Below are 18,760 nucleotides of genomic sequence, written 5' to 3'. Positions count from 1 at the left end.
TGAGCATAGGAAGAATCCTGGGAGGTAAACTTTATTATTGCATTCATTCTATTTACAGAGGGAAATTTCCAGAGACTTGAGGGAGCTTTTGCATCCAGCGAAAAAAAGCACTACAGAATCAACCACTATGACTTGAAGTGATAGGCAAATATTATTTTGAAAATGAGAGTGATCAAACACTGAGAAACGCTGCCAATAATAGCAATGGAATAACCATCTCTTCCTGTCTTTTCATCAACACTGGATGCCTTTGTTTTATCCAGATGCACATTATTCATATATATCAGGTAAATGAATGCAGCGTAGTGGATTGTAACACACAGGAGATTAGGCTCAGCGAACCAGTGGTCTATTCCAGCCTCAGGATATAAATCTAGTGTTGGAATTTTTATTTCTAATGTATTCTAGAAAGAAGGCAAAATCTTCTGCCTTGTGCTTTAGGGCTTTCATCAATCTCTTTAGAGGATCAAGACAAAGGTCTCCATGAAAGTTGTTCTCCCACATGTGCAGGTTCCTGAGCTACTTGTCCTATATCTCCATTAAGCATCAGGAATGTAGGTGTCATCTTGTGATTCACCTGTTTTTTTTGGAATCTTTTTGGCTACCTGGACCGTAGGGAGGAGCCAAAATGGCCTCTTGAACGTATCCCTAGATGATGGCAACTTACAGGGCTGTGCCTGTACAGCTTCTCAGTCCAACAGAATTATCCAGGATTCAGAGTTCAGCTTATTTCTATAGGTGTTCCTCTGCAATCCAGGGTTAGCTAATGAACAGCTCAATTACAGCACTTGTGAGAGATGATTTACATTTTTTCATTAAAGATGTCACTGGAAGTCCAGTCCTCCCATGCTACAATATTGAAGCCACTGCCAACGGCATACACGGTTGATATTAATTAAAGTAGAAGATGACAGCACTTGGAAAATGAACACTCTTCTCTGCTCAGATAAATGACCTTTAACGAGTGCTTGTTCTTTAGTTGGACTAGGTCATTACTAGAGATTACCGAGCATTTTCGATAAGACCGAATCTCTGACTCATCTTCAGCTTTAAATTTAATCACTGAAAAGTGATGGAGACTCTTCTGTGAAAGGTCCACAGTGTTGTCCACTACTGCCACTAGCATGCCCCACCACTGCAGTCTCTGAGGATCATTTTACTCTGAGCAGCAGGAGAAAGGAGGTGGTGAGCTTCATTTTCACCTTCGCAAGTACAGACTTCCTTTTGCTGGGCAGAATCTGCCTTGGGAAAAGTGACAACACCATTCCTTTAATCATTAACATTCATTCTGGGAAACTGAAGAAAAGTAAGCTAACAGCCTATGTTGTCACAAGTTACAGCCATGTTCAAAACACAGGCAGACTGAGTTTTAAGTAGTGGCACTGCTGCACCTAACCCCTTGGCAGGACCACATCTTCATCATCACTTTCAACTGGGCAGCAAAGCTGCGGTCAGTTGGGATCTTACACCAAAGGCCTTGATGCCATAGTTCATCTTATTTCTTCTAGGGTACCGTACAGCTACAGTCTCAGCAGGCTTTACCAGAACAAATCCATTTAGAGATTGCACACTTACCTCAGTCACGATATAACGGAACCGAGAACAAAGCTGCAACCATGGCAGACACCAAGCAAAAGAAAGGGCAATCACTATGCCAGTACTTCTGGACAAGATGTGGTGAGAAAAACAAAAATCTCCCACCCAGCATCTTTGTTCAGAGAAGAGGGCTTCTCACCAGAGCCCTCAGCAAGTAGATGCTGACAACCCTGCAACTTGCTCCTTTCTGCGTGAGATGTTAAGTGGAGGTTCTGGGCATACAGTGTGCTGAGAAATTATGCTACAGTTTAATACAGGCAGAATACAGGGCCTTCTTAGGAAGCAATTTGAAATTATTGAGAGCAGCACTTCACATTTCCACAGCAGAAGCTTTATAGTTTCAAGCCTTGATCACTTCCAATTCAGCCACTTATAAAAATGTGCTCTGCTGGAATATTTTAAATGACTGTGTGCAATGTGTACTGACTGAACATTAGGGGCTTCAATTAAATAACAATTCAGAACACAATGAACTGAAAAATTTCACACTCTCTAAAGTGAGATAAGCATGAAGTGAAGGAAAGAGAAGAAACAGTGCACGGAAGGTGGCACCAGCCACTGGTTGCTGAGATGCAGTCAGAACGCAAGAGAACAGCTTGCGAACCAAGACTGTTTCATTTTTTTGGACACATTAAAGGACACAGGAGCTGGTCAGATCCTTTTATTATTACTATCATTGGAAAAATGGTACTTTTGTGTTGAAATCAGGGATCCACCTGCCCTGTGAGCATGGCTTGGCAGTACTTGAGGTTGAGCTCTTCAGAAGAAGAGGTACTTGTTCTCTGCTGTGGGCTGAACTGATAATCTGGAGTCTGCATCTAAGATTCTGACCTGAGATTCAGTTCTTAGGCCTACTAGTGAAATGAGCTCCTCTTACAACCTGTCTGAGTCTGAACAAAGTCAGTACAATGTCTGAAACTCTGCCTAGAGTTTGGAGAACGATGCAACAAGGACTGTTCATTCTGTAGCCAGCAGCAGAAAGTATTCAGCTGAGATTTGTGATCTTTTCAATGTCACTCATCTGCTGTTAGCTGCATTCATAGTGCAACCGGTGCTTTCTGGACTTTTAAAAAGACAGATCTTATCCAGAGGCACTCACCTGCCTTCCCTCTGAATACACACCCAAGGTGGCCTTCAAACAGGAGTTCCATCTGAGCTCTAAAGGCATCCAACCCTACTTCTCTGGTTCCTTTCATTTAAAATTTGCTTTAAACTTCACACACTCCTCTCCCTCCATTCATTTATCTTTGCTGCTTACTCTGGGTGTTCTCTCTGCACATTGCTGAAAGTGGAAAGAGGGACAGCAAAGGTAGAGACCATTGCTCCAGACTATTCCACTTCATTTTAGAAAGAAAAAAGGCACTCAGAGAGCCAACACATTGCACTTCAGTAGCCACTGACTGCAAGCTATGGTATTCTCTTTCTGTTCTGTGGCTGGTTTGTTAGCTTGGGAGATAGATACTTTTGTGGACTTCTCATAATCCCTAAAGCACACATAATTGTTTTGAAGTGGAACAAAATGAGATTTCATTCCAGTAAGTACTGTATTTAACTCTTTAACAGAAAGGGCACAATTATCTTTAGATGCCTTAAAAATACGAAAGATGTTAAAAATAAGAAACAACAAACGTAAACATATAGTAAAATTGACACATTTCAGAGTCTTAGGGGATATCAAGAATTGGATAGGAGTCATGAGCCTGTGTTTATTCCAGTTTACCTGATGTAAACCCAACATATGAAAAAACTGAAGCAGACTGCACAAGCCATTTATAAGCATATTAAATAAGTTTAATGATTTAGAAGTCCTATAAAAAGTTAAGTATGCTCTGATCTTAAAATAAATAAATAAAATAAAAAATTTCATCAAATAAAACAAAATAGAAAAGAAACTTATGCACACTTCCTCAAGCTCCAGATTGCTGAAGTGATGAGCCTGTTATCAAGGACTCAGTCTGACTGGTCTGAAGAGGAATGCAGGAAATCCAGCTCAGACCACTGAACTTCCATTCTGTCATGCATAGAAAAAGCATCAAAAGCAATGCAAAAACCTATTTCCTCAGACAACTGTGTAATTACCTGCCCTGGGATAAGTTTGTACCTCCCCTTCTCAATTTGAATCTGCTTATAGTCCTTGGGCTGAGGGCTAATTATTGTCTTGGTTTTATATATTTATTTTCTTTAACAGCAATCTGAGGTAACAAGATCAATGTTTCGCCTTTGCAGACTCTTCCTGAGTAATGGGCTTCTTGTTCTGTTTGCTACAGCACACTGTAGTTCAAGGTTTCCTGCCTTCCAGGTTGTAAGAGACAGGCTTTTGCCCTTCTATTTAGAGAGAAGGTAATGAGTCTGGGGCTGGACTCAAAATAACCCCTGATATTTCCATCCAAATCCAGATTTGTTCTTCAAATTGCAACAAAGTTCTTTCTTGATAATTTGCACCCACGTAAAACAAGCAAATGAACAAAAAAAAACCCGACCTCTACTATTAAGATATGGACCACCAGGAACTTTGTTTCAACATTCCAAAAAATAGGTTGAAATGTGTTAAAAACTTGTTAGTTTGCACTCTTAGTGTCTCAAACCAAAATCACGGGGCAGTTGGCTGTTGTTTTAAATTTAAGAGGATAGTTTTTGTGAACAAAGAGGCACGGTCTTCTGGCCTCTCGGTTGACAATGGGCTGCAGTAGGAGCAGTCTCCACACGGACTTTCCGCAGGTTAATAACAGGTTTGCAAGGCAGGACTGTCACTAACGCGGGGCACTAACTGGGCGGTGGTTTTCATGAAATTCCATCATGCAGTGCAGTGAAAGCAGCCTTCCATCGTTTGAAGCAAAACAACAAATTCTCAAGTCACCCAAGGAACGCTCAAGTAACATGTAGGGAAATGCGAAAGGATGACACAACTGTCCAAGTTATGTTTCATTAACAAATCAGTCTTGAAACATCAAAATAGGGGTGCTTTGACAGATCCAATGTTTTCAGGAGTTTTCTGTACAAGGAAGGCATGCTGCAACTCACTCTTTTCTGCAGGTAGGCACAGTTTAGACTGACATCTCCCCAAGAGAACGTTTTGTGACAACATCATCCAACTGTATCTTTCCCTACAGCACCTTCCACTACTTCACAGATCTGTCATAACTGAAAAAGCCTTTGAGGCTCACTCATACAGAACCTCCATCTTGTTTCTGTTGTTTATGTTGCCCCTCTGTATCTCTAGGAAATAGGATGACCCGACCGTATCACCATGTCCTCTTCAGTGTTTTGAGTCCTAATATTCTATTTGCATTTGCTGCCACCGAACCAAGAGAGACGATCTCAGTCAGGACAAGTGCATTTACAGTCTTGAATGCTACCCTGACCTGGGAACAGGCTAAGCACTGCTGTTACAATATTCCTTTTTTCCCCTTATCCATGACTGTGGAGAAAACCAAAGCATAATGATCTATTTCTATGGATGAGCTGCTGATTATAGCAAATATTTGTTACAAACAGGTAGCAGGCACATATTTTTCCAGAAACAATTTTGTAGTTTGTTCATGGTACCGTTTCTCATGATCCTGAAAGCATTTAACAAAGGTGTCTCTTGTCATCAGAACCACAGATTCAGGCTCTGGCATCCTACCGCAGCCCCTTTTTCATGTCAGAAAACATCATAATGCTCCTTCATCTCAGAAAAGTACTGCAAAAATCCAGCTTTGCAAGAGCTGAGAGGCATTTGGAAATCACTAGGAGAAAACGTGCTATGAAAGTGAATGTCTTCACTGCGTGGCGCAGATGTATGCTAAGCAATAAAATTCTGGTTCCCAAATAAACTTGTTTTGATAATCAAGGAAATAAATAAATAAATAAATAAGATATACATACTTCTCATTTCATCCTGCCAAGATACAGAACCAGACTATTTTTATATAGTTGCCCAATATGGACAGCGAAAATAGCCGTCTTAAGTAGGAGAACGAAGAGGAAAATGCTAGAACTTGTGATGCAGAATCCAAAGGCTCATCACCCTGGGGCTGAAGTCCTACCTGCTGGTCTCCACTTCTTAAAAAAGGGTGTTTTAATAACAAGAGTAAAACCCGAAGAAAAGATTAATATACTTTGCTAAGAGTAAGCTTGAAAACTACAATTGCACTGAAAATGTGCTTCTCATGGCAGGTGATATTTGATCATTAAAAATACTTGGCTTTAGCTGAAAATCCTTCAGATCAAGTGGCTATAAATCATCTGTCCCACATGTATTGCTACTAACCAGTGAGCATTTAGCAGCATTAGCATGGGCTGATAACTGCTCTCAGCGAGAGAAGGGCAGAGTACCTAAAACAAGTGCACACGTGTCTGTAGAGGCCACCAGGGATGACACAAGTTTTTAGAGCAACAGCCAGACCTCTCACATGGAAAGTAAGCCACGGCGGTGTCAAAATGCATGAGAGTATTTTAAAATCACAAGCCATGCTCTTTGGTCAGCTGAAAACACCAACACTGCTTTCTTATTCGGTTTTTGCCTTTCAGGTGTGGTTAGATGCCGCTTTGCAGCTGTAGGAAACCTCATATGTATACATGAAAAAAAAATTAAAGGGACAAATTATGTATTTGCATAATTGGAAGCTGAGGTAGAGCAAGTTAACGGGGAATGCTAGTGGAAAGATTTTATACAGCTTGCTGTGATCTACGCTTTCCTATTTCATTCTCCTGTCGTCTCAGGCTATTCCTTCTACTTCAAACACCCAGCAGTTCTGGTCCTTTTGTTACTAGCCGTTCAATGGTATCTTGACAGCAGAACTACATCTTCCTTCTCATTTAATAACTATTTATCATTCTGTATCTGCCCATTTTCAAGAAGGAATAAAGTTAAGTGTTCCAGAAATTGGAAAAAATTGAAGCTTGACCTTTATTAAGTGGGTTAATTGTCACAATCTCAGCATGTATAAAATTAATGACCAAAAAGTGGAACTTCAGAGTTTCAGAAGACTAGGTTAATGTCCAAAAAAGTCTAAACTCTGACCTTCTTGACATATGCCAAAAGAAACAGCCACCCTAATAAATTACTACCTGCGTGCAATTATAATAAACCATTCCTAGCATCCAATCACTTGAATTAATTGCTGCAAGGCAGTAGGGCTCTCTTATAGATATTCAAGTTAATCTAAAAATTCCTTTGCAGTTCACACGAGGCTGTTTGTGAATGCTTGCTTCTGTACAGGGATTCAGTTTCAAAGCACGTTATTCCTACCTTTGGACCACAAATCTGTATATAACACCACTTCTTAGCACTAAAATTAGGCCTTGGCTGAGCTGCCAGCGGTGCTGAGTGTGGTGAACCAAGGAAGAATAAAGCAAAGGGAAATGAATTTGCCTGATACAGGACACCTACATAGCTTCCAATTTTGTCTTACAGAGGAGAAACAGAGCCATATTTTTTTTTTTGTTTTTTGTAAAAGTGACTACAAATCTTAGCATGATTGAGTCAAACAGTAATCACAGAATGAAAGTTAAAAAAATATACTCTGCACAGATCCACGTTAAACAACAGCACAACACAAAAGCAGCAGACTCGTACAGGGATGAGTTGGTGAGGGCAGCCACTATTTCTCCTCCAGACAGCAGTGCCTGTGCAGAACAGAAAGGTGATCGCATCCTGGTGCAAAGCAGCAAAAAAAAAAAAGCACAGCATTGCCTGCAAGTGCAATGGGGCAGGGTGTGGGGCAGGCAACTGCACCTCATCCCTGTTTGGGGGGTAAATGAGCCGTGTTCAGGGCTTCAAGCTGGCCCATTTTTCAGAATAATACACGCTTTCCATTAAATAGAAAGCTAAGTGTTTAAGTTCAGTTATCTAAGAGTGCTGATGTCTCGATTTGTACATAACTAATGGTGATTCAGCTGGGAAACGCAAGGAGGATTTTATTCCCTGTCCTCATGAAGATTTTAAACAACTTTCAGAAGAAGCAAAGGAAAGTCTCAGTGGGCTGCAGATCTATTACACGCAAATTCAAGTTAAACTGCTCGAAGGCACCAGTTGTAGTGGTCAGCAGTACTTATTTTTCACTGAGTGGAATAGGAAACTGATTCTGTTCGTACAAAATTGCAACGTTCAAAAAAAAAAAAAAACAACAAAGCCACAAAACCCAATGTATTTTCTGCGAGACAAACCTCAAATCTTTGAAAAACATAAAGAAAAGAGAAACAAGAAGAGTTCTGAGTGCAGTGAACACAAGGGTTGGCCTGCAACACTGAAGGCTCAGGTTCAAAGATGTGTTCCTCTGAGCAACGAAACAGTCCTATGTGCAAAACTATTATTAGGAGTAAGCTCTCCAAGTTGAGACACATTACCTTCCAGGTGAGTGTCTTGAACACAACACTGCCATGAATTTTAGTGTTGCTTCCTGTGGCTCTCAAACGCTCCCCAAAGGGACTCACAAAGCTCCTCGGTGGCTCCAGCCCCGAGCAGCTCTCCTGCAGCAGCCAAGGGGCACAACCAATACATGCTGCTACACAAAACAACTTATTAGGTCATGCTCTAAAGCCTTTTACAGATAATCCAGAAGAATGAATGCTAGAGCACTTCATATTCAGCAAAGGGCTATGAAGGAAAAAAGAAAAAAGGAAAAAAATGGGTGTTTTGTTTTCTGCTTGGTGCCACAGGACAGGCAATATGGTATTTAGGAAACGCTGAATGCTGTTGTTTTTCACTAAATGAATTCACAAAAATAGATTTTACTTGTATCACTGAAGCTGAAGTTTGTGCCATTTATACTGATTTCATAGCTGCCATTCTTTCAATTGTGAGACATGCTGAACATTTGAGTAAATTTCAGGAGACAAAACCCAAAAGAATCCACGTCCTTTTATGTTTTGTCTTCTCTTTTCCTCAGAAGTACAACTGAGATTTTTATCTCATTTTAAATCCTGCATGGTTTCCAAGCATTTGTTAGGAAATAGATGTGGACACCAGAGTAATGCCAAGGAAGCTCTTCAAACAGTGAGTCACCAATTTACGTGCTGTGCTCAGTGCAGTAAGACACCTGAAGAAAGAAGCAGGTTATTATTACGTGATAGTCATGTGATCACATCTGACTTCGACATGGATTAAAAGTCTTCTGGAGAAAAGGACTGAACACTGCTTTGTTTCACTGTTTGGTAGAGCAGTGTTTTATCTGAACACTTCCGTTTGCCACCAAGTATGAGGACCACCAGAGACTTGCTTTCAAAAGATCAGTGTATCTGGGAAGCATCTTCAATACATCAGATTGAAATGCTTCTAATTACAGCGTTTCATCATTTCTTCACATCTTTCTGTGAGGCAAGAAACGGCGGCCACAGGCATTACAGTTTCTAAATAGAGAAAAGCAGACCACGTAACTTAAAGCTTCCAGTGTACCCTTCATATACCCAGGTTTCATGACTACAATGCTCATTCCTCTGTAAGGGCAAATAAGCTGCTGATGAGCTGCACACATCCTCTACACATACGGCCTCTAAGCAACATCCAGCCAAAAGAGCTCGGCCTGTGTACTCATGGCAACACGAGTTGAATTTAGACACTTCCCATTTTTCACAAAGTCAAGATTGTTGCTCTGTTTTGTGTGTTTTTTGACTTCAATAACAGGGCTGGGAGGAGAGAACCTCATAGCAGACAGCTGAAAAGCTGCAGGTTGTTAGGGAAATGATTCATCAGTAGGTAGGTTCAGGCAAAATTCAAAAGGTTTTGTTGTTGTTTTTTTTTCCCCTCCCATTTCGTTTTTGGAGTCTGAGAAATCCAAGTAATGTCTTTCTTGCATGAGCACTTCATATAGACAGCTAAACAGAAGCAAGAGTTGGCATTTAGCCTGAGATTAGTGTGAACAGCCTCTTAACCAAACATTACGAAGAAAGTTAACTTTAAAACACTTTGAAAGGTCTGCTTCCGTGACAGATGGTAATAAGGGCTCATCAGTGCCAATTTTTTTTTGTTTCCACCTCAGTTTGCAAAAGCTAAAGTTTTAGGTTAGTTCTGAGATACCACTACGTGCAAAGGAAGAATGCAAATTACAGAATTAGATCACTCACTACTTAAATCTATTGTGTGCTACATTTTGCTAAATAACACTAACACGTGAAGAGTAAGAATTTCACCATGTGCTTAACAGATCAGTTTCTCTTCCTGGTTATTAGAATCTCCCTTCTAATTGTCAGAGATTTCTCCTTTAACCTTCATCGGTGCACTCGGACAGTTACTCCTCTTCCCATACCCCATAAGGTACAGTAGTCAGCAGCAGGTACAGATTTTGTTTGTACAATACACTCACTAGGGAAGATATTGTAGAACTATATTTTATTCAAGAAAACCCACACATCCTGTCCTGTGGCGACCACAGGCTTTGCTAAGCCATAGATATCAGCAAATACTGGAACAAAATACAGCGTATCAGATTGAATCAAAGCATGTAAATTCCAAATTACAGTTATGATTTTCAGGGAAGGCTAGACTCAGGACTTCATCATAGTATCTACTACAATGTTGTGCAATGCAGCTGGCAGAAACAGAAACAGAATATTGGTCCTAATAAAAAGTGATAAGTAACTACTTCTGTATGACATTTAAACTGCCAAGACAACAATTCATGACATTCTACCGAAGGCAGCATATAGTTACAAAAATACTGGTCCAGCATCTTGTTAGTGGTGAAGCAATAACCAAGGTGCAATGGCAACATGCCATTCTTAGTGAAATATTTTTTAAAAAACTATTTTATTTTAATTTTGCTCACACTGATACGAGCTGAACACCAAAACTGCTGTGACGACCTGAAAGTCACTCCTGTGCGTTGCACCAAGTCGTGCAAAAACACGTTTTCCAAGTTGTAGTATGAAAGAAGCAAAATGTAAGAAAACTACGTCTATGCCAAAAAGACATTTTACTGCAACTGATCTTGGATGAACAGCTTGCAATGTTTACTGAACTTTCAACCGCTGTCCAAGCTTCTCCACTCTTTCCAATATCTTGATTTTAAGGAAACACAGGTAAAAGACAGTCCTTAATATTGATAGGAGAATTATATCGCTTTATATACTCCTCCATTCGCTCACAAAATACAAATACTCCCACCCTCTTCTCCTTCCAACAGTCAGGCAATTTCAGAGTCAAACCTTGAAATGACCCTTGTCCTCATATTGCACTACGGTACGACTGCACTGTTTTCAACTCTAAGTTAAAAGAATTGTACAACGGTGACCAAAATTGCTGGCGCCACTAAACATGGTAAACTTGTGGAGGTATCCAGAGAAACGTGCATCAGAAAGACACACTACAAATGGCAAAGTATATACCACAGCCTAGGCTTTGGTTTGGACTTAGGCCAAAAATACATCAGCCTACCTGCCATTTCCTTCAAGAAAACGGTGTCAATGAACATCTAAAGCAAAAGCCAAAGTTGAGTAAGATCAGGTAACCATGTCACTTTCAGTGTTACATCCAACAACACAGAAATGAAGGAGTAGCAGACAGGAATATTAATCATATTTTCCTTTTAATAATGGTTTAGTCAAAAGTGGAGCTTTGAAAATCTCTATCTAACTGTGAAAACCTGTAGAAGCTGGGAAGCAACCTCACTTTGAACAGTACATTTTAAAGCTGTGGCTTGGCCTATCTGCTTTCAAACTCTCCAGTAGCACTGCCAATCTTGTAAATAGGTACCACCTGGAAATAAAAAGTCAGCCTTTAAAAGTTGGTGAATGTAGTACTGAAGCAGCCTAGCTCTGACTGAAAAAGAAAGATGAAATTTTTATACAGTAAACAAAAGACAAAGTAAACTGAAATCTTCAGAGATCACTTTAAGTGTATACAATCTGGATTCTCATCAACATTTAAAACTACCAATCATAAGGTTGCCACCTTACCTTTTTCTGGACTGGCATACCTGATTTTAAACAGGTTTTCATCAAGTCTCCCAAGTTTCTGATCCTCTTATCCAGTTTTCTGCTGTACTGCTCTCCCACCTTCGTGCTGAATACCGAGTCAGTCCTGCCTTCTGCCTTTCTTGGCAGGAGGCAGAGCAAGCTTTTAATTTCGGTAGTCAGAGTGACAGAACAACAAAAGCACAGCAGATAGAAGAGCTTAATTCTTCCCCAGGAAGAAAATACATTTGGTTCAACAAAGGGCTGCAAAATCTTCCAAAGGCACCTCTATCCCCAGTTTTTGCCTGAAAGCAAGATGGCAATCTTAATTGAAAAGGGGTGCTAAACCTTTTTAATAACTTAAAAATTCATTTTCATATAAAGCAGCAAAAACATTTTTCTCCGCAGAAAGAGAAATGTTAACAAAGAAACACACCAACATAAATGCACTGTTCATAAACTTCAGCTAATTTAATTTCACAAGGAAGTCAAATTTTAGGACTATTCTTTAACCTCATCAGTACTTTCTGAAGAAGATTCTTTGGCATCTTCAGTCTCTCTGTTGCTTTCCTCTTTATTTAGATTTTCACTTTCTGATTTGGTCCCATTAAATAGAGAGTTTTCACCGTTTACAAACCCATTTTCTGTGACTTCTGCATCCATAGCTTCATCAATCTTCAAGTCCCCTTGCTCTTCCACATCATCTAGGTTTCTCAAGACAATAGGGAGTCTAGAGTCTGCCACAGTGTTCTCCAACAAGGCAATATTGCTCTCTTCATATTTAGGCAGTGGAGCTCCATCCGCCATCTGTTTGGTGTAGTACTCTCGGCTAGCAGCAGCACTCTTCACTGCCTTCTCCAAGATCTCCTTTTCACCTAATCGCAGCTTGACAGCCATTGTCGCATGTGAAGTAAGGTCATGGGTCTCCAAGAATGTCTTATCATCCTGGTAGAGAAAAAAAAAGCAAATTTTTGTTACCAACAACCAACAACAGAAGAAATCCCTTAATTTTTCTCTCTGTGCTTTAACAGTTAGTGACAGTAGCTTCTTCAGGCTGATCCAAATAGGCATATAGGAATGAAGGGGCCTGCATAAAGTTCCAGTGAAATTTGTCACATATCCATAAAGAAGTCAAAAATTTCTCCACACAGGTCAGCCTGCATAACAAGCAAAGTCAGGAGACTTCACAAACATACGAAACATATAGGCTCAACTACAATATGCCTGCAGTAGTAGCATGTTTATTTGCAGTTTGGAGCATACAACAGACAACAAGTTGAAACGGATTCCAAATTTTACTTGCAGAGGAAAAGCAAGTAGCCTTTATTTGGTGAATCAAAGAAAAATTACATTAACAAAATTTTCTTTCTTGCAATCTTATTTGATTTTTCTTAGATAATGCAAATATGTTTCTACACTTTAAAACGTGCAAAATGAATTAAGTACTACTGTTCAAATGAAAGTCTGGAAGGAGAAGATGGGGGACGAAATACTTCTTACAATTGCAATACAAAATATTTCAGATGTTCAAATTATGTATAATGATAATTTTACCTCCACAGTAGTTTTATAGGTTTTCAAAAGAAGGGATGCTCTGGCTTCTAGGAATGTCCAAAGTTTAACTTCATTGTCCCAGCTAATGGGAAACTCAGAGTTCCCCAGAGTGAAGATTTTATCAATGGCATGCTCCCCTATCAAGTGTTCCTTCAGCTCTTCTGCAATAAGTATAAAACCAATGTGTTAAAAACAATCTTGTCATTCACTTTGTTAGCTGATACACTGCAGAAAAGTTTATCTTCAGGAGTATAGCTTTCAGCAGCTATGCAAAAAATGTTCCTCAAATGAGAATAATCAAATACGCTGATTAATTCCAGGAATCTCCTTGAAGTGGTAACAGAAAGTCTTTCGGTGAGAAGAAGGATCTTCTCCACTCTAAAATAAGATCTGTTTACTTTAGTATCCCATACACAATGTAATTCTGACAGTGAGATAGGATATTTTGTTTAAAAGCTGATAAACTAAACTGAAAGGAATCATTCTTCAAAGAGTTCAGTGAATTTTTTGATAATAAAAAGAATGGGGCAGAGAAAATTGCAAATAATAACTGATTATTTTCCCCAATGTTTTAGAAATCTGTTTCAGCAGCAGAAACTACCTATGTTTGGTCAAAAGAGGCAACCATCAAAAACCCTTATAGAAAATGCTTAACCAGCTCCTTGACATTACATTAATTCTATCAATCTTTTAATTACCAAATTTCCCTCCTGCAAAGCATCTCTCACAAACTTCAAGTAAAACGTATCACAAACAGCAGAATGATGACTGCCATCTACAATATAAATTGCTATGTACTTAAATTTCCACTTGTTTACAAGAGGATTATCAAAGTCAGTATCCTTCTGCTAATAGAATAACTCCTTGCATGTAGTTTCCCAATAAACTTACCAGTTTTATCGGGAAGTATTAAAGACATGAGAGTAATCAAAGGACAATCACATCTGAGAAGTGCAATTAAGATGTCCACTCATTATATTTCATTTTCCAAGGCAAAATTAACCCCCCTGTAAGATTCTTAACTTGAATTTCCTAAAAAGTTCTAAAAGATGGACAACAGGATGCAGCGAAGTCATGATACTAAAGAAGACAAGTTTTTATAAAAGAAAACAAATAGAGCACATGCAAAGCACTTAATAGCACCAATATCCCTACTGATATTAAATCCACATCATTTCTACAGCATATCTGATAGCAAGGCAATTCTCTCACTGTCGCGTGAAAGTTGTATGTATTTTCCCCACGAATCCCTTCAACATAAGAGAAACACTACAAAAATTACTGAACACATCATTTGAATTTAGACTGTAAATGGTCAAAATACTTTAAACACTCATCTTTGAAATCTTGCTTCCATATCTCTCACATGACACAGAACATTCCAATTCTGTACATAATCCGTTCAGGTAGTAAAGACTAATCAGCTATGATTTTAAGAGTGTAGTAACTCCCTAAGTCTCATATAATCTTGTTTTGTGAACTGATTTTAAAACCAAGAAGTAAAGATTAAGCTCCAAGGCTTAATCACTCAACAACAGCCTGGGAGATGTAGTATCAATTGGATCACTTCTTCAGGAGTTCTGAAAAGGCCTGTTACTACAACATTCTTTCACATTACATGGCCAAAGACTATGTCAGCTACGACATATTCCTTTTCTGATCTCCTATCTTAATGTTTTATATAAATGTCTACCACTTTCCTGCATAATAAAAACAAACAAACAAAAAAAAAATCAAAACCATAAACACAAATTAAGATCATTTTATCTTACCTTCGTTCATACAAAACACTCGAAGGAAAGCCAGAAGCTGGGCAGAGATTGGAGGTTCAGTGGAGTGCAAGGCAAAAACACTAGAACTAACAAAAGAAGTAATCAAACATGAGAAAATGCATGTTCTGTTGTTAAACCTTTGAACTTATTTAAAAAGATTGTTAAGAATATAATAAATGCAGTGTTACAAAAGTAACTTTAGTTTAAACTGAAGAAAGTCTTTTCTAACCTGTATCTGAAAAGAACAATTATCCCTACAATTTTACACTTAAAATGATTTTTATATGTTTTTCATAATAAATTCATGAAAATGCAATGTTTAATGACTGCTGCTCCTAACACTACCCTCTGGACTGGAAGACTAAAGGAAAATGCTGTGGCTCACATACCGAGCATCATAGTATGTCTGCAAGGGATAGGAAAGAAGGAAAAACCACAGATTGCTTCAAATTAATCCTCGCTCTGTTTTTGTTCAAATAGTTATTAAAGCTAAGATTTTTTTTCCCTTATATATGGTCTGAATTAGATGGCAAGGCTCAGAGAACTTCTATAAATATTATTATAACAACTTCAGTTTACTATACAAGCAGGAGAAATATTAAACACAAGAACACTATCACAGAACAGCTTGATGTATGCTCTAATGGACATTATATACATTAGAAATGTGGGGTTTTTTTAATAGAAAAAACAACACTGCATTGTGTTTCACTTACGTTGGGATACCAGCACGAGCTAAGACCTCTGCCTTCATAGCATACAGCCTGTCACTTTTACTCACGCCAAGCTTTATTTTCACTCTGTCATGTGAATTATTATCAAAGAAAAAGCCACTGTGGATCACAAATTCAGCGTTTGACCGAGTGCCATAAAAAATGTAAATCTAGAAGGATGAAAAGAAAAGTGAAGGGACAGGAAAAAAGCTTAAGATTAGCTCACAAATCTGACATAATTTGAAAGTTATTTCTTAGAAAAGTTACTATTCACAGTACAAGTTATACTTGGTCATATGAAGAAACATGCTTTGTTTTATGGTACTGATTCAAACACTATATATCACTTATAAACTTCATGAAGTCTAGAGATAGACATAAACATACACATGTAACTAAGAAACTCAAAGGAGAGAAAAGATTCTTATTCCACACTTAAAAAAAAAAAAAGCAACTGTTTCGTTTCTCTCATAAAATACTGGTATTTAGAAGTTTTCAAAGATCCTACACCATCATGGGCCAAAGAACATTCTCAGACAAGGACAATTCATTCAAAATAGTGATGTTTCTGGGGTCATTTTTTCCCCCATATGCTCAGCACAACAGAGTAATGCAAGGATCAACTCTGGCTTGCTTTTAATATTACCTAAAGACATGGATATACCAAAGTAAATCATACAGAGAGATAGGTTCAGAGTTAAGCCAATACTTCTTGTGCCACACAAAAAAACCCTTTATCTAAAGTAAATGCATTACTTTAATTCATACACAAAGATCTGTTCCCAAATCTGCAAAAAGTTTAACCAAAAGTGGACAAAAGGAAGGCAGTTCTGCAGAAAGCAGGACAAGCAAAGTCTCTTTTTTACAGGTACATTTTTATTTGTTTAATTTTGGTGGCTACAAAGGGCAAAATTCAATTAAGTTTTCCCTTTATTTGTTACCTGTACTGGAACGGTGTCCTACTGAGATCTGTTTCCTATGCCCAGTAACTAAGTTTCCTGAAATACTTACAGGTAGTTAATAATCTTTGATAGCCATCGCACTGATAAATTTGGTCAAAATAAATTTAAAACCTATTGAAGTAATCCACAGCATTGCAGACTCACAGAGCTCAGCTGTGTGAAGTCTGTGGGACAAGAGGTCTGAGTAATGGTAGTCTCCCACATCAAGAGGATATTTTTCCATTTTCCTTGACAATGGAATTGTCAATCAAAAAATAAAGTTTCACCAGTTACAGAACTCTGCTTAGCTTTAGGATAGGACAATGCTCTGGATATCTGAAAGTCTGAACTCGTGGCTAGCTGACAGAAGAAGGCATGATGTTCTCTGAAGGGCTCAACAACACTAGCAATGCCATTTACTTTCCTAGTTCTCAATTTTAGATTACAAGTATTTGCCCTAAGCACTAAATGCTTAAATGTTATATTTAATTGTAGTAGACGTTACTGTAAGGCAGGCATATAATGAATGAATGACCTGCCTATGTATGCAAGGGCTAAGTCAGGTCAGCAACCCCCTCCTCCAAGAAGGTCCTTCCATAAAGTGCTTAGGAAAACCATAGGAAATGAAGTGCCAGTGCAAATCTCCACTTGAGTACAGGAAATGCTGCACAATCAGAAGAAACTCCAGCTCAATTAGTTCAGGAGTCCAGTTTTAAAACTACTGCCCTCTATCTCATATTAAACTGTCACAGTTATGCATACATTACACAGTATTCTCTTACAAAAGAAGGCAAATTGGGCCACATGAGAAGCTCCTGAATTCAAGGCCAGGGTTTGACAGGCTCTGTGGACTTCTGCCTTGCTTTTTAGCAGCAAAAGCAGGGACTGTGCACTTTTCCTACTAAAACTGTAAGGAATAATATCTTCACACTATGTTAAAAGACTAAGCTATTACATAATTAAAACACTTTAATGACACTGATAGCAGTTAAGATTTGCACAGATTAAAAAGAAAAAATAAAATGAACGGCATGAACAGAAGTGGAACCACTGAAATAATATAAAAGGAGAGAAAGCCTCTATAATTGAAATGGAGAGAGCAGCCAGAAAGCTATGCAACACATCTATTGCCAGCTGTGGAAAATTATAAATTGGATCACTTCTGGAAAAAACTGTGGACCCCTTTTAACTCATCATACTGGTATAGGAAAAACAGCAAATATTTGACTACCATAACAAATTTTAAGATCAACACAAAAAATATACAATCACTGTGAACCACAGCGTGGCAATGAGGATAAATATACCTCTGGAAAGCCATACTTAAAAAATTCATACATATCTTTGTTGAAAAAGAAGGTAACAATACATAAGGAAAATGAAAATCAAAAGACTATAAAGCATAAGACTAGCAAAATAATACACTTTAAGGTAGTAAATCAGATACTAAGTTAGAAAACATTTTAGAATTTTTCAAAGAAAATGGTCTCTTTTTGTTTTTTTTTTTCTGTCCGTGTGGACTGCTATTATACAAGCAGTAGGAAAAATGGAGTGCAACAGCACTGAGTGTTCATGCTGGCTGCTGACACAGCACAAGAACACTTCCATCAGAAATTTCCTACAGTCCCAAACTACCATCTTTGATACACATTTGACAGACTTAGTTTGAACATTCATTTTTTGTTTTCTTAGCAGTCCTGAACAGAATACTGCTATAGGAACTGTTCTGTGCATTTTACCAGACTCACTCTTGGTATTTTCTGTTTAAGGATGAAGATGTGTATACATGCAGGCATGTGAGCAGGAAAGGAAATGAATATATCTTCAGCCTGATTCTCATTTTCACTGTGCATGGTAATGGAAACGTGGGTAAAATGACTGACAAGTATACTGCATTTAACCTCCTCTTAGAAACTAACAAGAAAAGTAAAACAACTACATTTTCAGAGTCTACAACCTGCCAGTGCAGATAAAGTCAGGTTCCAAATCTAAAGTATACTTATCTTTGGCCCTTTGGATATGAGTCTTTTATTAGTCTTAGCTAGAATACCAACGTCAGTGTCTGTGAGTTTAGCAGTGAATAAATATTTCAAGTAGTTATCAAAAATATGAGGAATCAATACCCTCTTAAAATTGGGGTGTGCTAGGTGATGGAAAATCTTTCACTTTGCAAGCCACGTTCTTAATTAGCCTGGTAGTATTTTCACGTTGAATGAGCTAATCACAATAAAATTCAAATGTAGCAGGGCTTAATTCAAACCACTCTTCTATTACAATTTTACAGGGAGTTTTCAAGTGTCATTTTTTGTAC

General features: G+C 38.4%; 1 protein-coding gene across 3 annotated transcripts in view; it reads right to left on the bottom strand.

The window, feature by feature from the left end:
- Positions 1–11,094: 11,094 nt before the first annotated feature.
- SETD3 (SET domain containing 3, actin N3(tau)-histidine methyltransferase) overlaps positions 11,095–18,760 on the bottom strand; it is a 51,984-nt gene continuing 44,318 nt past the window's right edge. For 2 of the 3 annotated variants that reach the window (XM_065749862.1, XM_065749872.1), the window contains exons 10-13: positions 15,512–15,678; positions 14,796–14,881; positions 13,024–13,184; positions 11,095–12,414 (exon numbers count right to left, since the gene is read on the bottom strand). In XM_065749862.1, coding sequence (XP_065605934.1) covers positions 11,971–12,414; positions 13,024–13,184; positions 14,796–14,881; positions 15,512–15,678 — 858 coding nt within the window. In that variant the 3' untranslated portion in view covers positions 11,095–11,970. The remainder of the gene's footprint in view (positions 12,415–13,023; positions 13,185–14,795; positions 14,882–15,511; positions 15,679–18,760) is intronic. The other variant, XM_065749881.1, reaches the window with a different exon arrangement.

Source organism: Cyrtonyx montezumae, unplaced genomic scaffold, assembly GCF_038088225.1.
Source record: "Cyrtonyx montezumae isolate F1298 unplaced genomic scaffold, pur_monq_1.0 scaffold_10, whole genome shotgun sequence".
Lineage (NCBI taxonomy): Eukaryota > Metazoa > Chordata > Aves > Galliformes > Odontophoridae > Cyrtonyx > Cyrtonyx montezumae.
Note: the sequence above shows the minus strand (reverse complement) of the source record. Positions and strands in the feature narration are given on the sequence as shown.